Source organism: Rattus norvegicus, chromosome 6, assembly GCF_021556685.1.
Source record: "Rattus norvegicus strain SHRSP/BbbUtx chromosome 6, alternate assembly SHRSP_T2T, whole genome shotgun sequence".
Classification (NCBI taxonomy): Eukaryota; Metazoa; Chordata; class Mammalia; order Rodentia; family Muridae; genus Rattus; species Rattus norvegicus.
The window spans coordinates 53,066,630-53,087,500 of NC_141539.1; the positions used below are offsets into that span (position 1 = coordinate 53,066,630).

Consider the following 20,871-nt stretch of genomic DNA (forward strand, 5'->3'; position numbering starts at 1 on the left):
TTCCCTTTTTTTATTTCGTGTGAGCCTTATGTCCTCAGCATGGTGATGCCATGAGCACCTTGTTTGACACTTATTTAGTTCATTGTCTTTAATGGCTCACTGTCTGTTCTTTTCAGTTTTAAACATTCCAAGCTTTCTTTCATGCGCCTAAAATGTAATTTTTTTTATTTAAAAGGAAACTATTTCAGAAAACCGTGAATACTATTTCTGCCCGTGGTCCTAGCAAGCTACTAAATCTCTAAACGCCAAGCCCTTCTTAAATATGCAACTGAGCCTCTGTACACAGATCTGGGCTTGCAAGCTGGGAACTCAGAGCTCAGATTGGTTGCTTAGAGATCATGACACAAATAGTGCTCACTTTAGTTTAGACATCAGGAGATGGATTTGAAAGGGCATTGAGTCCCACTGGAGTAATAAAGGCCAAGGGGCATCTCAACACTCAGTTCTCAGTCATAGAGCTGGGAGACATCTTTGTGTGGTTTTAGCAACCACGGCATGCATGCATATATGAAGTACATGACCTTTGCTTTCCTCTCAGCAGTGACAATTTCATTGATAGTCACTGCTCGCCCCTTCAAAACCACTTGGGGCTTTAAGGTATTGAAGGTGAAAGTGACACGGATACCCAGTTAGGAAGCCTGGTGGGGTTCACAGGGGCCGTAACACTGGGATCGTGGTGTTTTGCTTCTGCCAGTAGAATGACCTCAGTTCCTCAGTCACTTCCTTTTTCTTTTGAATTTGAACTTCTCTAGTCCTAACCTTTTAGAATTATGGGATTCCAGCCTGGATTCAGGCTTCACAGGCACCATCCCAGCATCAAGCAACCAGGAGATTCGCACTGAGAAAGTTGGAGCACTGGTGCTGTTACCAAGGAACATCCATGAGGTAAGAAAATTTCCATGGCAGGAAATTCTGGAGTGTGACTTATTTCATAGAGGGACAGAGCCCCGGTGTTGCTGGAAATCTGAGTGGCATAAACCCCGGAGTCCTCAGCCCTTTGCTGTTGCTGTAATCTTACTAGAGACAAGGCTGGGCATTCACACTGTTCGCGATAGCTGGTGGAGGAGGAGGAAGATCTTCTTTGGGTATCTGGCTGTTCTTTATTCTATACGTGTGAGCCTGGAACTTGGCTATTAAAGGAAAGTAGTCAGTCTCTGCTTTACTTCTTCATTTCCAGCTCTTCCCCTGCCTCCACAGACCACGACAAGACCAGAACATCAGTTACCATCAAACTACAGAGCAAAAAAATGTGTTGACTGGTGTCATGCCAGCTAGCCTGTAGACATGTCAGGTCCAGGCCACATACCTAGAATGGTGTTCTTGTTTATTCCCATTTTGATGACTTTAAAATATCTTTGTAGAAATGGAAAAATGTTCTGTGGTCTTCTCATTTAGTATCAGGGGAGAAAACCTGCTTGGCTATGTTTCCTGCCCTTCCTAATTACTCCTTATGTTGGTGAAATAGATGCTGATAAGAATAGACTGATGCTCGGAGACAAATGCTTGTCCCTCCCTGGTAAAAGAGAAGTGAGGATTACAGAACTGAGCCATTAGTATATGAGGGACAACTATGTGGATATCTACTAAAGCACAGACAGTTATCAGAATCCTAGTACTGTGTGTGTGTGTGTGTGTGTGCGTGTGTGTGTGTATGCGTGCACATGCTACTGAGGATGAAACTTAAGGCCTTGTGCATACTATCATCCTCTCCCACCAAATCATAGTCTACCCTCAAACTATGTTTTCTTAGGCCTTTGATACGGAGAGCTAATGCCAAGTCATGGATCTAGCTGTGTCTCAGCAAAGATACAGTAATGAACTGATTCAATGACATGAAGGCTTGAAAGAGTCTCTCACATTCCTCGCCCCCTCTTTGTCTAGGTGTGTATGTGGAAGCCAGAGGGTTAACTTCGGTTGTTCCTCAGGTGCCATTCACATTATTATTATTATTATTATTATTATTATTATTATTATTATTATTATTATGACAGTCCTGTTATTAGTTTGGAATTTGCCAATAAGCTCCCAGGATTGACCTGTCTTTGGTTCCTCTGGCTCCCTTATGTGGTTCTGGGGCTGGACCTCATGCTTGCAAGGCAATCACTGTATTGAATGAGTGATCTCTGACCCCATCCTTGTCCATGATATTCTGGGTAAGGGGCAGCCTACTTTATCTAGCCCAAGGAGGTATTAAATGCTTGACATAAATTCTAATGCTTAATGGCCAAGGGCCAGACTGATCAGATAGTCTGTCACCATGCAGTCTAGTTCCCAAGGGCTCATAGCAGTCCTGAACAACATTATGAAACAAACGATACCATTTAAAACCTTTGAAAGGTTAATTTTCAGGGAAAGATGCTAGATTAAATGGTAAGACGTGTCCTCAGAGCCTCATTTGAAACCTACCATGGGAATAAGGGGCACTGCTTGGTAAAAAGGAGGACAAGGGAGCAGGAAGGAATTTAAAAGCGAAGGAAGATGGCGGATGCATGACTTAGTTGATACTGTGTACTGTGGGTTTAACCCCCACACAAGAGCAAGGGGCCGTGCAACCAGGAGGCTGAACATCCTGCTTGTAGCCTGTGCAGAGCAGCTCAGAACTTCCCACAGATCTTTATAGAGACAGGAAGGGAACTACAGAACACTAGACCCCTCTTCTAACTCACTAGGTGCCAGACTTTACACCACGCTCTTCCCTTGCAGTGTTGCTCCCCCTGGCTGCACACCGGACAGTGGGTAGACATGGGAAGAGTCTCACAAATGGTCTGCTGAAGAATCTTGTGCGTATTGTTCTATTCCCTGGAGTGACAGGAAGACTGGCTAAACAAGCCAAATACAGAAACATGAGTGGACCATGTGTGGAGTCTCCAGCAGGCAGTAGACTGCTGTGTTGTGCTTTGCTCTTCCTAGGTAAGGGCCTTGGCCAGGATCTAGTCCAGGATATTGCCAAGTGCAGCACAAAAGACACACAGAATCCTTCAGACTATGTGGAGGCAGAACATGCAAACCTGCCCTTAAAGCAGAATCCTGAAGGTCTTAGATTTGGCGTCCTGAAGGGCAATACTGTGCATATCAGAAAGGAAGAAGCAGAAACTACACAGAAGACGTTTCTTCCTCTAAACCATACGCATCCTTGAAGAACACACATGACAAGAACATTCGGGTCTAGCTTCTAGATCATATTAGTAGCAAGGGCAGGTCCTGTATCTGCACAGGTGCCATGGCTACAGAAAAGTACAGCAGGAAGAACCCTTGACAAGGATCAAGAAGTCATTTGCTCACTGATTCTGTGCTGTAAGCAGGAATGGCCTTTGATGTTGGATGCAGAATTGAAATCCATTCTTGGCATTACATTTTTATGCAACTGCATTTTATTTTTACTACGATCACCACATAACTCCGCGGGGAACATCATGATAATTTCCCTGCGAGGAAGTGAAGCGAAAATGTTTTTAGTGAGTTTTCAGGCACCAGGCTTCTGTAACAAAAGCCTTCCTTTTCTGTCTCAGGATTTCTTCACCTCTGCACACAGACTTCTTGGCTATTTTATATGGTGCTCTATTCTGTTAATGGCAGTGGCTAAGCAGCACTGTGGTCCCCTCTCATGGACATCCGAAGCAGCACAGTACAGTACCCTTCCAGGTACTGGTAATGAAAAACCTTCTCCAGACATCTCCACGTGTCCCCTAGTGGGCAGACTTGTCCCGGCTGAAATCTTTGTTCTGGCAGAAGGAAGGGCACGGGGAAGAGCTCTAGACAAAGTTGCTGCCTGGGAGTATTTATCAACTGCCTGAGAGGCTGGGCCACGAAACAGCATAGCCTAAGAGGCTCAGCGACCGCAGTTTGGAAACAGCTATGAGAAAAAGATTCCTGGTTTTTAGAAGCCTTCGGTGAGCCTTCACTTCTTCAGCGTAGGCTCTGGGAACGAGGGGAGGCCAAAGCTGAGCCTGCCCAAGGCATGTGGAAAACAGGTTTCTGGAAATGTCATTATGGTTAGTAACAGAAATGAAGACACGATCCAGTAGAATCCATGTGTAAGAATGAGCTTAAGCACGAGGCCCCAAAGACCAGACCACATTGCCATCATTCATGTCAGACGGCACATCATCAAACTGAAGCTTTATGCAACAAGAAAAGCTCCACTAGTCCTCAGGTTCCTAAGTGCTGATGGGCAGCAGCCAATCAGATGGGACCCACGCTAGCCCGAATGGACAATGGGGACGACCATTCTGCTTCGCTCTGCAAGAGAAACCACAGGAAGCTGCTTCCTGTGAGCCATGGGGTTCTGTAGCAGGAGGCCCCTGGATCCTGCTCGAGCCACCCACGGAAACCACTCTTCTGCTCCGTGGGGCTGCAGTGGGCTGTTATGCTTTGTCCTTGCTAATAAAACCCAATGAGATCTTCACACTAAATCTGCTGGCACCCCAGGGTCACAGCTCCTCACAGGCACGCTTCCTCAGGCATCAAGCATTTGTAATTAGCAAAGTAGGTTTTTATAAATACTATGTGAAAAAAGCCTTGGCGCCTCACGTTGGCAAAGAATTCCTTAACACTCATGTAATTTGGAGAGCCCTCAGATGATAGTGGAAATAATCCAGCGATTTCTATTGCTCTCACCAGCCGCTTAATCAATACAGCTGGAATCAAGGGTGGCTTTTCTATTCCTGGATGCATGCTCCCAACACGTGGTCCTTACTCTCACCAAAAACGATGACTCAGGTTTTAAGCGATGGTTCTTTTCATTATGTTCTCGTGTTGTGGGTTTTTCCTTCAGAGAGATTATGAAAACCCACTCTGCGTTTTTCTCTCTCCTTCCCTCCCCATCTCTGTCTGTCTGTCTGTCTGTCTGTCTCTGCATCATAGTTACCAAACGCCATCTCACTGGAGTCTTTGCTACATGGATTCTAGGGCCCCAAACTAGCAAGTCGGGAGGCAGATAATATAGGCAGACCTTGGGTTCACACACAACGGGAGGGAGCTGCCACCTCTCAGGCACATAGGAGTAAGTGCAAAGTAGCATGCACAGGGCATCTTACCTTTGTTTTACTGTCAAAGCAGGTGAATCCCAGAGCAAAGTCCACCGTGAAGCACAGCATTTCTCCTTGCCAGCTGCACAGATACGTTTTGGACTAGAAAAGAGTATTAATAGTGAGTGAGCACTCTGCAATAGTTCTGGTTAACTATAGGAAGGAAGCTGGCACATTAGCTATTTTAGTCAAAGTACACTGTTTTAACTCCGAACACACAAACTATGTAGAATTAAAGGGAAGGTTTGGGGGTTGCAGGGAACTGTGGAGACACGTGTAGGCACTGAGATCTTCCTGGCTTTACAGTTTTAGACAGACAAAGGTTGTCTTTAAAGGCATCCACCGAACAAACCCAAATCACAAAAAACATTTCAACAGGTATCTGCTCTCCGATGTACCTTTAAAAACTCTCCCTGGAATATCTGTGTGCTTTAAGTGTTTCATGGCAGTCTAGGGAATATAAAAGGTATATAGTAAGGAACAGTCCTACAACTGGAAAAGCTGTTTTTATTAACGTCAGTAATCGGTCTGCAGGTGAAGTTACCCCAGATTACAGAAGATCTGAAGCCATCACTTGTGTGGGGAAAATCAGGGTGCTTCTCATGGGATAGATATGAAGGTCTTGCTTAGGGATGATGATGGGACAGGACTTGATTGTCTGACTCTCTGACATATGTACTCAACATTGGGAAGCCAGGAGGAGCCCACCTCACTCCTGCACTGCTCCTTATCACTCTACCCAGGATGCCATGGGCATCCTCCGCACTGTTACTGACTCTCCCACTTAGATCTATTATATTATATTCTCTTCCTAGCAGCAAGACAGATGCCTGGAATAGCATTAAAATATATCAAAGATCCCTGGTGAGGTTGTCGCTACATCTTGGCTCCACTCTCTCCTTCACTTTTCATAGGGGTACAGAGAGCAGGCCCATGAAGAGAGGACCCTGTGCAACATGACTTGACAACCCTTCATCTTTCTCAGCCTTCCATCAGCTCCCTAATGCTGCCAGGTATTCATTTCTGCTCATAAACATGCGCACAGTAGCAGCTGCCCACTGCCCACTATGTGGTCTACCAGTGCTTTGATGCTGGTAGGAAATGGATGCTCCAATAATGGTCCCAGCTTTTCCCCTAACTCACCTTCCCTAACTTGACCCAGAGCAGAAGACGTTGCCTTTTGCAAGTCCATGGCAATTCATGTTCTCATAGTTTAGGTACTCACTACACTTCTAGAATTTACATGTAGTGATTATAAACTGAGAAAAAAGATTTATTTCTAGGGAATCACTAGTTTCTTGTAGCCCAGGTCTCTGACATCATGAGACTAGTAGAACTGTGAACCCCAGTGGATACAGCCTGGTCTTTGGAGGAAAACACTGTTGTAGAATGTTACAAACCCCTGTGATTCTCCAGCCCCTCAGAGTCTCAGGAAGGACGGGGAGAGATGTGGAAGGTTTGTTCAGAGGCTCAGCCCTGCGGAATCTCACAGAAGAGGCAGCCAGTGGTTGCCAGGCATCTTTAGAGTCTGGCATGGTGTGTGTGCATATGTGCGTTAAAGCTCAGCATCTCCATTGTGTTGTATATTAACTCCTCTTCTTTAATATGTTGGAAAAAACCTCAAGTTCACATCTGCTCCCAGTCCTCTGAGAAGAGTAGGCCTCATGGTCCATTCAGTGGGAGAAGAGTATCAGAGAAGTGGCCACTTTAAAGGTACCCTTGTGGACTGCTTACATTTTAAAAATATACCAGCAGCTTAAACATTGTAATGTAACCGATAGGGAGAATTTTTCTGACACATATTTGGAATTGTTCAAGATATACAGGCTATAAGAATGACTTACTGAATAGCTTTAGAGCTGCTGTTTAAAGTATGGATAAAAGTTACACACAGAACACTTTGGCTGGGCAGAGAAGACCTGCCTATATTTAAGGGACACTACAGCATGGCATACAACGACCCATAAAACAATGCTTCATGGTGACTGTGGCATAGGACACCTAACAAAGCTTCTGAATAAATTACTATGCTCAGGAGAGATGTATTAAATGCCTCCCACTACAAATGCCCAGACCTTAGAACAAGTTTGCAGAGCATTTTAGAACATATTATATGAAAATGTCAGAGAGGCCTTAATAATAGCTCAAAGTATATGGCTGTGAAGGTCAGCGTCAGAACAAAAGAAACGGCAGCGACAAAGACTAACCAGTGTTTAAGAAAAACATCAAAAATCTCAAGCACAGAATCATATGGAGCTTTTGTTTTTAAAAAAAAAATCTCAAGACAAAAACCAAATGAGAATACTGGTGATCAAAAATGCCTTCTCAACTTTGTTCTGGAGAAAGAGCCTTGTTGCCTAGAGATGGTGCAGAGTTAGCCCCATGCAATTGCTCGTATACAAGGAGGAGACTGTGCAAAGAATTAACAGTCCATTGGGTTCAGTATGGCTTAACGGCAATGCCAGCTTTTAGGAGGCAAAAGCAGGAAGACTGTTAGCCTGGGCTAGCTTAGCCCAGACAGTCTGACTCTGTCTAAGATAACAATAAAAATGAGGATGTTAATGATGATTATGATAAAGACATCAATACAAGCAACTTGGAAAAGTCCTGGGCTTTAACACAGAAAAGCAAGGAACAGGTCTGATTACACACCCCCAGGCCAAGCTTGTCTGTATTACTGAAGGATGTGATGTATAGTGTCCTTTCTAGTGCTCTGTGTGTGTGTGTGTGTGTGTGTGTGTGTGTGTTTATATGAACATATATCAATGTTTGATTTTATATGTGTATGTATATATGTATGGATGCATGCATGCCTCTGTCTCCTGCTTTCCTTCCTTCCTTCCATTTCCCTTCCATTTCCCTTCCCTTCCATTTCCCTTCCCTCCATTTCCCTTCCATTTCCCTTCCATTTCCCTTCCATTTCCCTTCCATTTCCCTTCCATTTCCCTTCCATTTCCCTTCCCTCCATTTCCCTTCCATTTCCCTTCCATTTCCCTTCCATTTCCCTTCCCTCCATTTCCCTTCCATTTCCCTTCCATTTCCCTTCCATTTCCCTTCCATTTCCCTTCCATTTCCCTTCCATTTCCCTTCCCTTCCATTTCCCTTCCCTTCCATTTCCCTTCCATTTCCGTTCCCTTCCATTTCCCTTCCCTTCCCTTCCCTTCCCTTCCCTTCCCTTCCCTTCCCTTCCTCCTCCCTTTCTCCTCCCTTGATTAAGGGTAACTGCTTTCAATTCTTTTCTAAATATTTGGTTGAATTCTCCAATAGCATCTAGTCTAGGTATCTCTTTCTTGGGGAAGATGATCTGCCTCACCTTGATTGGAACCCTTGATTTTTGTCACCTGCTCTATGTATTCAGCGCTCCACAGGACCTGTCTACAAGAAGTCTTCTGCCATGGTGGTTTTCTTTGCTGGTTCTAGCAGTTTGTGTTTTTCCCTCTCTTTCTTTCCTGTGAGCTTTTGTATAGGCTCGTCAAAGTTAATGATATTTACAGAGAGCCAGCTTCATGATTTGCCTTAATACTTCTCTGACACATTAATGACATAATGTTTTCAAGTATTTGAGTATGTTCCTGTTATCTTTCAGTTACTGATTACTGTTTCCAATTTGGTTGGAGAACACAATTTAAATGGTTTTAGTTCTTATCAGTTTTCTGTGGTTACTTCATAGTCTGGGTATGGTTGATGTTGGTGTATGTCTCACAACCCTTCAAAATAACTTCCAGTCAGCTACTGTTCAGTGGGATGCTCCGTAAATGCTTCTTGTGATTTGCTGTTGGTTTGTTTCCTTTGGCTCCATCAGCTTTTACTTCATATATTTTGCAGTTCTGTGTCTAGTGAACACACATAGACTGCCAAGTCTCCTTGGCTGGGAGTTGGCTACTCATCATCCCACAATTCTGCTCGCTGTAGCATTCTTTGCTTTGAAGTCTATTTGATTTGATGACTGCTACCTTTGCTTTCCTTTGACCCGAGCCACATGGTAATATTTGAGGCAGCCTCTCTGTAGACATCACACGGTTGGGTGGTACTTGCTGTCAGTGTAACGCATTCATTTCTATGTTTAATTGCTCCTACAGATTTTAATTGAGGGGATTTGTGACGTCTCAGTTTCTGCCTGCATTTCCTGTTTCCAGTTTGCTTCCTTTCTGCTTAATGCCATGCTAGTTAGGAAAATGTTAGCATTCTGTTTTTATTTGCCTGAAGGGTTTTGAGTTTTGTCATGGATTTCCTCACCCGAGAGTCTTACAGAGGCTCACCTATGTCCATATGGCCTCCCTTCCCCATTCACTTGATTTAAGCATTTTCTCTACATACATTTGGACTCAGATGGACAGTTGGTATGGCTTTTGCTTCAACCACGACATGTGAAGATCTCTACCCTTTTCTTCCCTCTTCCTAAACACTCTGGGTTCCTACTCTTGCTTTTTCTTTTCTGTTTAGAGAAATCCTTTATCTAGTCCTTTTAGGAATGTCTGCCAAGGATGATTCATCTTCATTCCTCCTTAATTAGGAAATGCCTGGAAAGACATTTTTCATCTTTGAAAGGTATTTTCAATAGCTATGGGATCTGTAATACAATGTCTTTCCTGGCACTTAAATATTGGGACCCTTCTGTCTGCCATCATTCTTTTTTTATGAGAAATTTCGTGTAATCTGCATTATTTTACTCTGTAATCTTCTGCTCTCTCTGGCTGATTTCAAGATAGTTTCTTCTTTTTTTAATCTAATTTTCTGAGGTTTAATCACAGCATGTCTGTTGGTGTGGGCTTCTTGCGGTGTTTCTGTTTAGCATCTGCTTACCTCTTAAATGCACAGGCTTCTATCTTTGAAACTTTGAGCCGTAATTTCTTTGAGTATATTTGTCTTTCCTGCATTCTCCTCTCAGGTCTCTGGTCAGAGGCATTACACCTCAGTCTACATCTTGAGCCTGCCTTCCCTCTCATCTGTACTCTCTTTGTTACTCATATAGACAGTTTTTGTCAGCCCGGGTTTGGTCCCAGTCCCTCCCTCTACACTCATCTTACCTCATTGGCTGAGTTTTTAATTCAGTCACAATAATTCGCACATTTTCATTTTCTATTTTATTCTTTCTCTCCTCTGTTGTGTTAGTTTTCTTTGTGCTTATGATATTTTTATTTGTTAGAATATGTTCATACTTGCTTTTTAAGCATATATTTTTTAAAGACACAGCTGCCCTCAAATCTTTCCCAAAATAAGTTTAACATTTTTGAATTTCAATGTTGGCACCTGGGGACTGTCTAGCAAGTCTCTGAGATGTTCCTAGGTCTTAGCACGACAGGTGGTTTTCTTTTGGAGTCTTGGGAGTTTTGTCTTATGAGATGTCTGATCTTAGGCAAATGTTCTGTTTGAACCAATTCCTTGACATTGTCTCAGCAGGGGGCAGGGTGTCAGGTGGGCTAGACATGCAGCTCCCCCTCTTGCTTGGATTCCTTGTTCCCTCGATGAAGATAAAAATCCTGGCCATCTACTTGTCTGCTGTGAATACTCCTAGGAAGGATGTTTGGGCTTCCCCATAACTGGCAAAGGTGGAAATCCTGGCTCAAGAAAATTTCCTACCTCAAAGTCAGAACCATAAAACAGGCTTCAAAACCATGTGAACCATGGAATTTCAGTAAGCAGGCATACCCAGCATATGCCTGGAGCCAGGGGTTGCAAAACAACCTGGCTTATCTCTCACCTTGTAATTTATTAAAAACCAAGTAATAATAATAATAATTAGAAAACATTGTCTGGGCCTGGTAAAGCTGGGTCCTACCTGACCCCATTCTCTAGTACTACAAAACCTGATTCTCGGATCCTGCATGGCACGTCCTCCTGTCCCCTCAGATACCGAGCAGCAGGTTTGTGGTCACCAAGATCTTATACCAGTAAGCCTGTTGTAGCTGTTTACATTGAAGAGCTGCTATGTAGATGATTTTTTGTTGTTTACTAGGCTGCATCTTTAATTTAGCATAGAGCTCTTGTGAGTCAGTTCCTGGGTTTCCTGGTAATGGCTTCTTCAGTTCCAAATCTGAGAAAGTGAGGCAGAATGAAACCCAGGAGTCAGCCACTTGGTTCTTTCTACTTCGAGGCTGCTAGCTAGTCAGTTTCTGCTGTGGTTTGGATGTAAGTGTCCCTGGAATAGATGGATGCATTGAGGAGTTGGTTCCTAACTGGTGGCCCTATTTTGGGAGGGCACAGAAACTTTGTGGCTGCCACAAGCCAAGAAGCTTTGTCTACAGACTGCCTCCCCACAACCCAATGATACTTTTCCTCACAGCTGACCAGGAAAAAGTGATCATGAACTGAACCCCCTGAAACCAAGAGGTAAAGAACATTTCTCTTTCATGGCTCTGCCAGCTGTTCTGTGCTAGTTACACAGAAACTACCAATTGTTTCCCTGTTTTCCTATTCCCAGAGATATCCTACATATGATGTGTAATATCTAGGGTTTTACCCCACTTAGTGGAAAAGAAAGGGGCCTTATGCTATCCTTTAGTAATAGTGTCATAAGAGTATTTCTAAAGATTGTATTTTTAGTTTTTGGTCATGACATGATGTAATGGTTTACTGAAAACATTTCAAAACAATCTATTGCTATTGAAATTCCAGTGAAGGTTTTCTGTGACAGTCCCCTGGACTCTTAGTTCTGCATGCAGTTCTTTCTAGAAGAGAGGCAAGCACATAGCTTGGCTTTCCCTCCCTTTCTGGTGGCCACAGTAGTGCTGCTTACTGCAAGTCTACACAGGAGCACAGGAGAGCACGCTGCAGCTGAGTGTGGTGGGCTGTGGAGCAGCAGGCTCTGCATGCTTCTATCTGAGCTATATTCAGAGACCATCTCAACTCTTCCACCTGTCACTGAGAAGTGAACGGATTAGCTCATTAGCTCCAGTGAACCATGAACAGAGACCCTGCCACCCTCAGCATGACAGGACAGACCCTGTCCTTACAAGGAAATGCAGAGATTGAGTTTAGAGCTGGCCCATGTCCACAGACATCTCATCTTTACTAAGTACAGATCACTTGCCAAGGCTGTGGAGGACCCAGTGTATGGGTGGTTTTCCACAGACACTGCATCACAGAGAAACCGAGGCTCAAGCTGAGCGCTATGAGAACTGGAGATCTCGCGCTGCCCAGTGTGCAGAGCTGTGGGCGTTTTCTGCTAGCTTCTTTTGGCACAGTGTGCCTGTTGCTAATCAAGACTCCCAGACCCTGAGAAGGCACAATCAGAAAGGTTCTGAATACCTACCTATGCTTTCATCTCCAAAATGCCACTCCAGAAAATTACATGTGTGGTAGTAGCAGGAAAATCAAGATAATTAAGATTAAAATAGCTCTTTGTACGATGGTGGGTTGTGAACTAAATCAGACTGTGCTAAAATGTAGTTTTAAATAGCACATTTGGGTTCATTTTCACATATTAAAAAATATTCACACTCTGGTACCATTAAATAAACAAAGGCATGGATATTAGCTTTTGAAATATCATAGAGAACATGGAAGGATGTTTAAATGGAGGCTGATAAATAACAAAGGAGCTAGGGAAGCAATTCTTTTCATTGAGAGGAGCAGGAAGCCTGGGGCTGTTTGGAGACACCAGGGCAGCGAAGAGATTGAAAAGCAGCTACTGCAGAAGCCCTTCTGGGGCAGCACAGACACAGGGCAGCCTTCAAGCCCCAGCCCACTATCCACTTTAAATTATAAAAGAACAATGCTAAGTCCTGCAGATCATACCCTCTCAGTTACGTAGGTCTCTTGATTCCCTTTTAAGGTGCACAGCTTGCAAAGCAAAGGGAGGTGCTCACTGTCCTTGTCCTAGTGCAGGCTCCTAATCCTGCTACACACCACTAGAGATCAGAGCTGAGATCAGACGTGACGAGGGGTCGCGTCCCTTCTAGGTTGTAACGTGCTCCCCTGAAAAGTATGTCATGATCCTAAATCAAGTGAACACAGTGCTAAATGGGAGGTTTACAGAGTTAGATGTGGACATTCACTAAAGAATACAGATAGCAGCCCAACATTATGCTGTGACGAACTAGAAAAAGAAGAAGAAAAGTGGAATAGAAATCTAGAAAAAGGAAAAAAGATAAGAAAGGTAAAAAGAAATGTAAATAAAGGAGGAAATAGAAAGACAACACAGAACATTTACAGACTAAAAACCTTGAAAAGAGATTTTTTTTTAAAAAAAATTAAAGCCCCAAGTCTAGCTGTATTGGTGAAGTACAAAGAAGACTCAAATAGCTCAAGTCAGAAATCAAACAGGGCATACAGTTGCTGATTTTGCAGAAATAAAAACACTGCAAGAAAATACTGACAATTTCACATAAATAAATTAGATAAATTAGATGAAATTGATATGTTCTTATGAGACACATAATCTTCCAAGACTGACTGTTATGAGGGAAAAAGTGGGAACATTTAGAGAGCTGGTAAAGGCACCGAGCCTCAGCTAATAGACCAATCCAAAGGAATCCAATAAGCCACTCGGCTTCACTGGCAAATGCTACCAAATACCTAAAAATGAATGAAAATCTCTTAAAAACTTGAAATTTCATATTTCCAGACTTGCCTCCTGAGACAAAATCTGCCTGATCTTGATGCTAAAACCAAAGCCCCTCCAGGAGAAAAATAAAGACCAGTCTTTCTAGTGGATACCAGTGCCCAAGTTTACCACCACCAAGAGCAGCCAGAATTCAACAATGCATTATAATCATTGCATACTTTGACAAAGTGTTCTTTATCTCTGTTAAAAAGTAAAAAGATAGCCGGGCACCAGAAACTCAATCAATGCCCTGTAGTATATTAAAAAAGGAGGGAGGAAAACTTTATCATTTCAATTTACCTAAGAAAGGTATCGGCACAATCCAACACCATTCTATGAGTCAGACAAAGAGACCACTGATATACACATACTGAAACTGCACCATCTGAGAAGGGCTGTGTGTGAAATCCCACGGCTAACATCAGTGGTAAAAGGCTGTGAGGGTTTCGTGTCTCTGAAAGAAACAAAAAGCATGCAAACTGGAAATAGAGACAAACAGAAAATCATCTTTGTTCACAAATAACGTGAACTTTTATGCAGAAAATCTTTTAAAAAATCAAGAAAATTGAACACTATTCATGCATAGAAAATAAGTAATGGAAGCCAATTATGCTTCTACATGCCAATCATGAACAGCCTAAAAAGATATTAAGGAATAATCTCATTTATAATTACATCACAAAAAATAAAATACGAGGATTAGAATAGTCAACCAAGTAACAGAATACTAACCAATGAATAAAGTATTTAAATTAAAATACGTAACCAAGGAATTTAAAAAGTCATACACTTCAACCTTGAGAAGTCATCTTGTGTTTCTACACAGGAGATGTAATGTTGAGGTGCCCATTCTACTGGGATTCACCAATGCAAACTCATACAAACGCCAAAGACATTTTCATAAGATTATAAACTGTTGCAATCAGGCTGTGCTAGAAGTTATTCCAATTGTGTAAACAACCAGTGTTTTTTGTTTTGTTTTGTTCTGCTTTGTTTTGTTTTTGTTGTCTTCTTGGAGGGGAGCTGTGCCTTGTTTTGAGATTCTCCATTTTAAAAGCAGCATTTCATTCCGACTTGCATACAAGCACAATGCATGCACCTTGCTATGGTCTTAAATATCACCTATCTACATGCTCTAGGAATTGCCTTAAACTTTGTAGTTAACAACCATTTACCAACAGTGAAACAACCCTTGGGAATTAATTCTCTTAGTTCCAATTTATAGATAAGGAAACTGAGGCACCACGCCCAACCCCAGCCCAGTGGAAATGTCATGGGGACCTTTCTTCACTTTGCAGATGTTTCAGTCCAGCCATTGAGGCTCAAAACAATAGTTGGTACTGTGAGTATATATATGGTCTTGCTCATTGTGACCTTGGGCATTCTGTTGAGCGTTCCAAGTAAGGATGGTGCTATTAATAGTGTTCTCATTTAGCTTCCCAATCAACAGTATTGCTCTAATTTCCCATCTCCTGCTGATTGCTCAGTTCAGAGCTGCTTGCTTCTGTCCCACTGCCTGAGCCCACAGGCTCATGGTGGTGGCTTCAATGTTTTCTGGTCCCAAGTGTGGCTTCCCATATTGCTTCCATGTCCTGTATCTGTGAATCCTACTAATTTGGGTGCAGTGTAGTGAGATTATCCAGTGGAAGGCATGGCATCTATGGTTTCCCCAAGGCCCATTTATCTTTGAAGCCCTGGCTCTGAGCAGGAAGAGAACCCTGGTGGACAGGCTCATGAGGAAGAGAATAAGGAAGGACAATAGCAATAATAAAGGCCATTTGTTGACAAATTTTCTTTGAACTTGGTTGTCCTGGTTTGTTTATTTGTTGACAACTTGACACAAATTAGAATTGTCGGAAGTAATACTCTACTAATATTTTACTAGTTATGTAAAACTATCATTTTAAGTAAAAAAAAGTAAAAGCAAACTAATTTTCTTTGGTTTATTCAGAGAATACGTGTCATATTTTTATAAAGATCCACCAATAAACTATAAAATATAGTGGTTTGGAGTGTATGCCAGAAGAATATGTTACCGGTTTTTAGGTTGCTTTGTAAATTTTGGGAGTACTTCATTTGTGAGAACATTCCTTGAAGATTTGGGGTTCTAGTGTCAAAGAAAATAGGATGCTGGTTACCCTGAACTTATGTTCTGGAAAGCCATCTGGACTCTACTGTTAGACATATAACCAGGTCAGTGGTCATCTCTCCCTACATCATCCACCAGAATGGGATTGTTAAGACATAGAGACCAGAACCTTCAAGTTGAAAGCAATTAATAAAAGCTAATTTGGCAGGCTCTTCTGGAGAAGGAATGGATTAAACCCTGAAACATAGTAAGTTGCAGAAATAAAAACAGTACCACCAGTAATCCAATTAAATTAAGCTATGATGTGCTTCACAGGAATACCTAGCCAGTTCTAACCCAATGTAGGCTCCAGCAGCTTTCGGATAATATCCAGAGACGCTAATGTGCCAAGAACAACACTAGGTAAGAGTCTTCATCACCTCAGGTCATGATGTATTCTGGATTTAACCACTGAGCCACCTTATAATGGCACTACCCTAGACTGACCTCAACAAACTGAATAGCTACACAGAAGCTTTTGGTACCTGGAGTGGGGCAGTACCACATGATGTCCCTGAGCATTATAAAGTTGTCAGGAAGCACAACAGGGGCCTAGACAAGTGAAAAAGACTGTTGTACTTACAGTGTGGTGAGTCTAGCCTGCTAGAGTACAGGCAGAATAGAATACCCAGTGGCATCATGGTAGAATTATCCATAGAGAACACACTCTGTAGGTCTGGCTTTGATCCTCAAAGAGAGCCTCATGGAAAGATGTTTGGCTCTTCTTCAGGAATTCTTGGCTCTAAGATGTATGACATAGACCACTGAAAGTCAGTGTGGAGTGGATAAGAGAAGTAAGTATACAGCAGAGAAAAAGGGTTCTTAGACACTGATTATCGATGCTGATGGGCACAGGCAAATCACATTGGGCAGAGCCCGATCCAAGATAGTAGCCAAAGACTTCAGGATCAAGCAGGAGCAAAATGAATATAGGTACAAATGTGTCCCTCCTTGGCAAATCAGGAACTCAGTAGCTTGAGAGGACACTCAGGAACTGTCCTGCCTTCCTTCCTTCCTGAGAATGTGGGCTCCCTCGTGAATGCTGCCTGTTGGCTTAGACGATGTCCTCTATAACTGCTCCAGTATGGTCTCCATGTATGTATTCTATGCCTCCTGAAACCAATTTCCCAGCTCAGGTGCTAGCTTGGGCTCACAGTGTACTGTGTGGCTTCAACTTGATTGTGCCCCCTGAGGAATGCAGAGTCCCCAGCATAAGGTGATAATTCAGTAAGTGTCTGCTGTGAGAAAAAAACATGCCACACTGAAAACACCCAGTGATCTCTTAGAAGGAGGTGAATTCTGTGCAGCTAGTAGATAGAAGAAAGACACCGACAGGGAAATGAACTTATTTTCAAACACTGCATAGATGAAGCAGGCACACTGTCCCCAGTCAGGCTCTGGAGGCCACTGGTCACCTACTCCTTTGCTCCCAACATGGTATCTTCTCACGCCCCTTGTCTGAATGTATCTTCTAGGGGTCTCCAAATGCAGAGGTACCCTAGTGAGATATTTGAGGATGAGGGCAGCCCAGTGTGCCGTCTTGCCTGCTCTGTGCCCAGAGTTGAGCCTGAAGAACACGTTGGAGTCAGTAAAGATCCCAGTGCTTTTAAGCTATCCACCAGCACACAGCTAAGACCATCCTGCCAACCTCGAAAACTTGCGAGTCTCGTATGTTAGTGGTAAAAGGAACATGAGCTTCCCCATCTCCCTAAGAACTGTTGGTGACAAGCTGTCTTGCCTTTCTACAGTCTGATTTCTGCCATGTGTTTTTTACCCAACTGCCGTGTCGAGATACTGGATCAAATGTCCTATGTCCATCCTTGGCATCTGAAAGGAACTCTTAAGTTCTCAGATATTCTCCTCTCTGGATGAAGTGTCTCTTGGGAATTCCTGTTGTTGGGCTTGTGCTTTAACTTCTCATGTAAGTGACAATGACATCTTGTGATGGGTCCTTGAAGGATACCTGAACTCAGCTTCATGCTATCCACAGAGCACTGCTATGGTGCTTCCTGAGAAGGTTTGTAGAAGGGAGGAGGTCAGAAAGGAGGCGATTCACCGACTTCCCTCCACAGATGGTCTGCTCACTCCTTTTAAATGTAGTAATTCATTTTAGGATGCTTGACTCGCAGCTGGTCTTATGGCGGTGAGATGATATTAGTTATGAATACAATTCTGATGCACGGGGAAGTAGGGCAATGGAATCAAGAGAACCAGGCCACAGGTGCTAGGAAAAGAAGCCCCAGGCTTCATTCAGATCAGAAACTGGACAGACAGAAGTCACTGATGCAGATAGTGCTAGACCAGCATCCAGGGAGAGGTTGGGGATCAGTAGTCTAAGAGAAGACAAGGAAGCTCCGCAGGGCTCTGTTCAGAAACTACACATCCCTACATGTGGGGCAAATGGCATGAGTTTCATGTGCATATAGAATGGGCCAACAATGGGAGTGGGAGGGAGGACTGAGGGAGGGGCAGAGAAGAGCTAAGGCAGCAGATTGAGGAGAGGTGATGAGGGGAAGGGATGCTAGGCCTGAGACAAGAGGCTGCAGGACCTTTAACTGGATGGTGTTCTAACCACAGCACTCAGGGTGCATTCAGACTCTTACTGGAGCATGAGGAGTCTGAGCACTTTCTGCCTGTGGCTTGTCATGGGGCAGGCCTAAGAGGAGGCTAGGAAACCTGAAGAGAGATTGCATGCCGTCTAGTCCATGACTAGCTCACTACGGAAGAGTCTCTGCTGCCTTTTGCTCTACGTGCTGTGTATGCACACATGGGAGCAGACGGAAGATGGAAGGGCAGCTAAGCCTTAGCCTGCACAGCAGACTCAGGTGTGAAAACAACCCAAACTTAAACAGATTAGCAAGTCAGCACACAGGCGGAGAGCTTCACGATAGCTAAGACTGTCATGGATTTCCTTCTTTTGGTGAGGTCACATTCCCATGGGAGTGAAGGCACAGCAACATCAATCGGTATTCTAACAAAGTAACTCTGCTCAAGGCCAAGGTCTTCTTGAAATGACTAACTTTGCTCTTTCACAAAGTCACGAGAAAAAAAATGTTGGAAACAGCTGCTTCTTGGCAACAGGAGACAAGATTGGCCACTATATACCTGGTTGGAACTGTGTCCACCATACACTCATAGGCACACATAAACACATCACACAAACACACAAGCACAACACATACCACATACACATACACAAACACATAAACACAACACACACATAGACACACATACATATACACACACATACATATACACATACACATACACACACATACACATACACATACAAACACAAACACACATATACACACATACATATACACATACACACAAACACAAACACACATATACACACACATACATATACACATACACATACACATACACACACACATACACATACACATACACACACACACACACACACATACACATACACATACATATACTGGCTAGCTTCAGTCAAGCCCGAAATTCTACATTCAATGATAGTCTAGCCTTGGAAGATGCTGAGGCCATGGTCAGCAGCATCATGACCTCCAAATATCCACCAGTAATGCCTAGGACTTTGGGCTATATTGTTAAGTGGCCAAAGGGGTTCTTAATGTATGACAGGAAAAAAAAAAGACCTTCATAAAGATAATCTGGGTCATCAGTCAAACCTCCTAAGTCCTCACCATAGGAAACCTGCTGTCAGAACAGAACTATTCCAGGCTTCATAGATAGACCAGAGCCAGGGCAGAGGTATGGGGTGAAACTTTTCAGCCAGTTGCTGCGTATGGCTCTATAAACCCACCCCAGAGCTCCAACCCACAGAGCTGTGGGAGAGAACACCATAGTGCCAGGTAAGCCAGAAAACACATGGTAACTCCTGTGTCAATCCCAAGGCTCCCGTGCTCAGTCTTTCAGGATACTTCATTTTCCTGTGATGGTTAGCGAATCCACTATCTTATTTCACTCTCGAGGCTGGCTGAAAATACATCATATCCTCATTTAGATCTCTGTTACTTTACATTTCATATTTGCCTTTTCCAAATAGTTTCCTGGGAGGTGTTTGTGTTGGGCAAACATAAACACAATCTAAATCTAACTCCTGTGTGCAAACATCAGGAGGGGCAGCCACTGCTAAATGTTTTCATGGATATTCATTCCTGGATTGCTCACCAGCCTGACAGGAGGAGCTGGTGCTGAGCTCACCTCTCCTGGGCACTCCTTTCAGGACCCATTAGCATGAACCATAACTGATGATATCACTGGAGGTTATGAATTAAGCCCAGAGAACGAGTGGGTAATGATAATCATGTGGTCAATGTAACCTCCCACATATGTCTACCATAATAACAGACTATACCTCTATAGGTGGTACATTGTTGTGAATTGTGAATATTTGATTTTGATGGGTTAAATAATACTGCAAAATGCTTAACAGAGACAAAATTCTAATAGAATTATAAATTTCAATTAGATTTAAATTAAAAAATTGTTACTTGGGTGTGTCCATGACATATATGTGAAAGTGTATATGAAAACTATATAGGGCTATGTAGGGACTAAGAGGATGATTTTATGCACAGAGTTCCCTTGTTTCACCTTTAGATGGAGTTAGGAATTTGAACTCAGGCCCTCACACTCCTGTGACATGTACTTTGCTTCCTGAGTCAGTTAGTCAGCACAGATTTTAAGGAAAATTTTAAGAATGTGAAATGAATAATATCCCTATGAAGTCAATGTCCCCTTAATGGCGAAGAATATCTCCCAGAGAATGTTCAAATAAGTGAATGATTGGAAAGGCTCATTTCAATGTGGGTTTATATGGAACTTTAAAAAGGAGGCAACCCCAGTGTCTTTTTTGTAGGCTGAGAAGCAACAGGAGAATGCTAGAGAGGAAGAAAATACAATTTCAAGAGTAATGGGCATTGCATTGATGGTTTTAAATTAAAATAAAAACCTGGCTAATAAGCTACTTTTGTAAACAGCTCAGCAAGCCAGAACTGAGGTACTCTGCTTTGTGTACAAAATTAAAATAAACTAAAACTTAATTGCTTTTGGTAGCAAAGCGGTGATGATCTTTTAATCATCTCATTAATCTACCCAACTACTCTTTAGTATTCCATCCAGTGTCTCTTTGGTTCTTTTTCTCTTTAAGAATAAACAATAAAACATATTTG

The 20,871-nt window shown here is 42.9% G+C and overlaps 1 protein-coding gene across 13 annotated transcripts in view; it reads right to left on the reverse strand.

Moving 5' to 3' along the window:
* Positions 1-20,871, reverse strand: part of Sntg2 (syntrophin, gamma 2) — a 202,470-nt gene that overhangs the window by 13,356 nt on the left and 168,243 nt on the right. For all 13 annotated transcript variants that reach the window (NM_001106720.2, NM_001414915.1, NM_001414914.1 and 10 more), the window contains one exon: positions 5,037-5,129. In NM_001106720.2, coding sequence (NP_001100190.1) covers positions 5,037-5,129 — 93 coding nt within the window. The remainder of the gene's footprint in view (positions 1-5,036; positions 5,130-20,871) is intronic.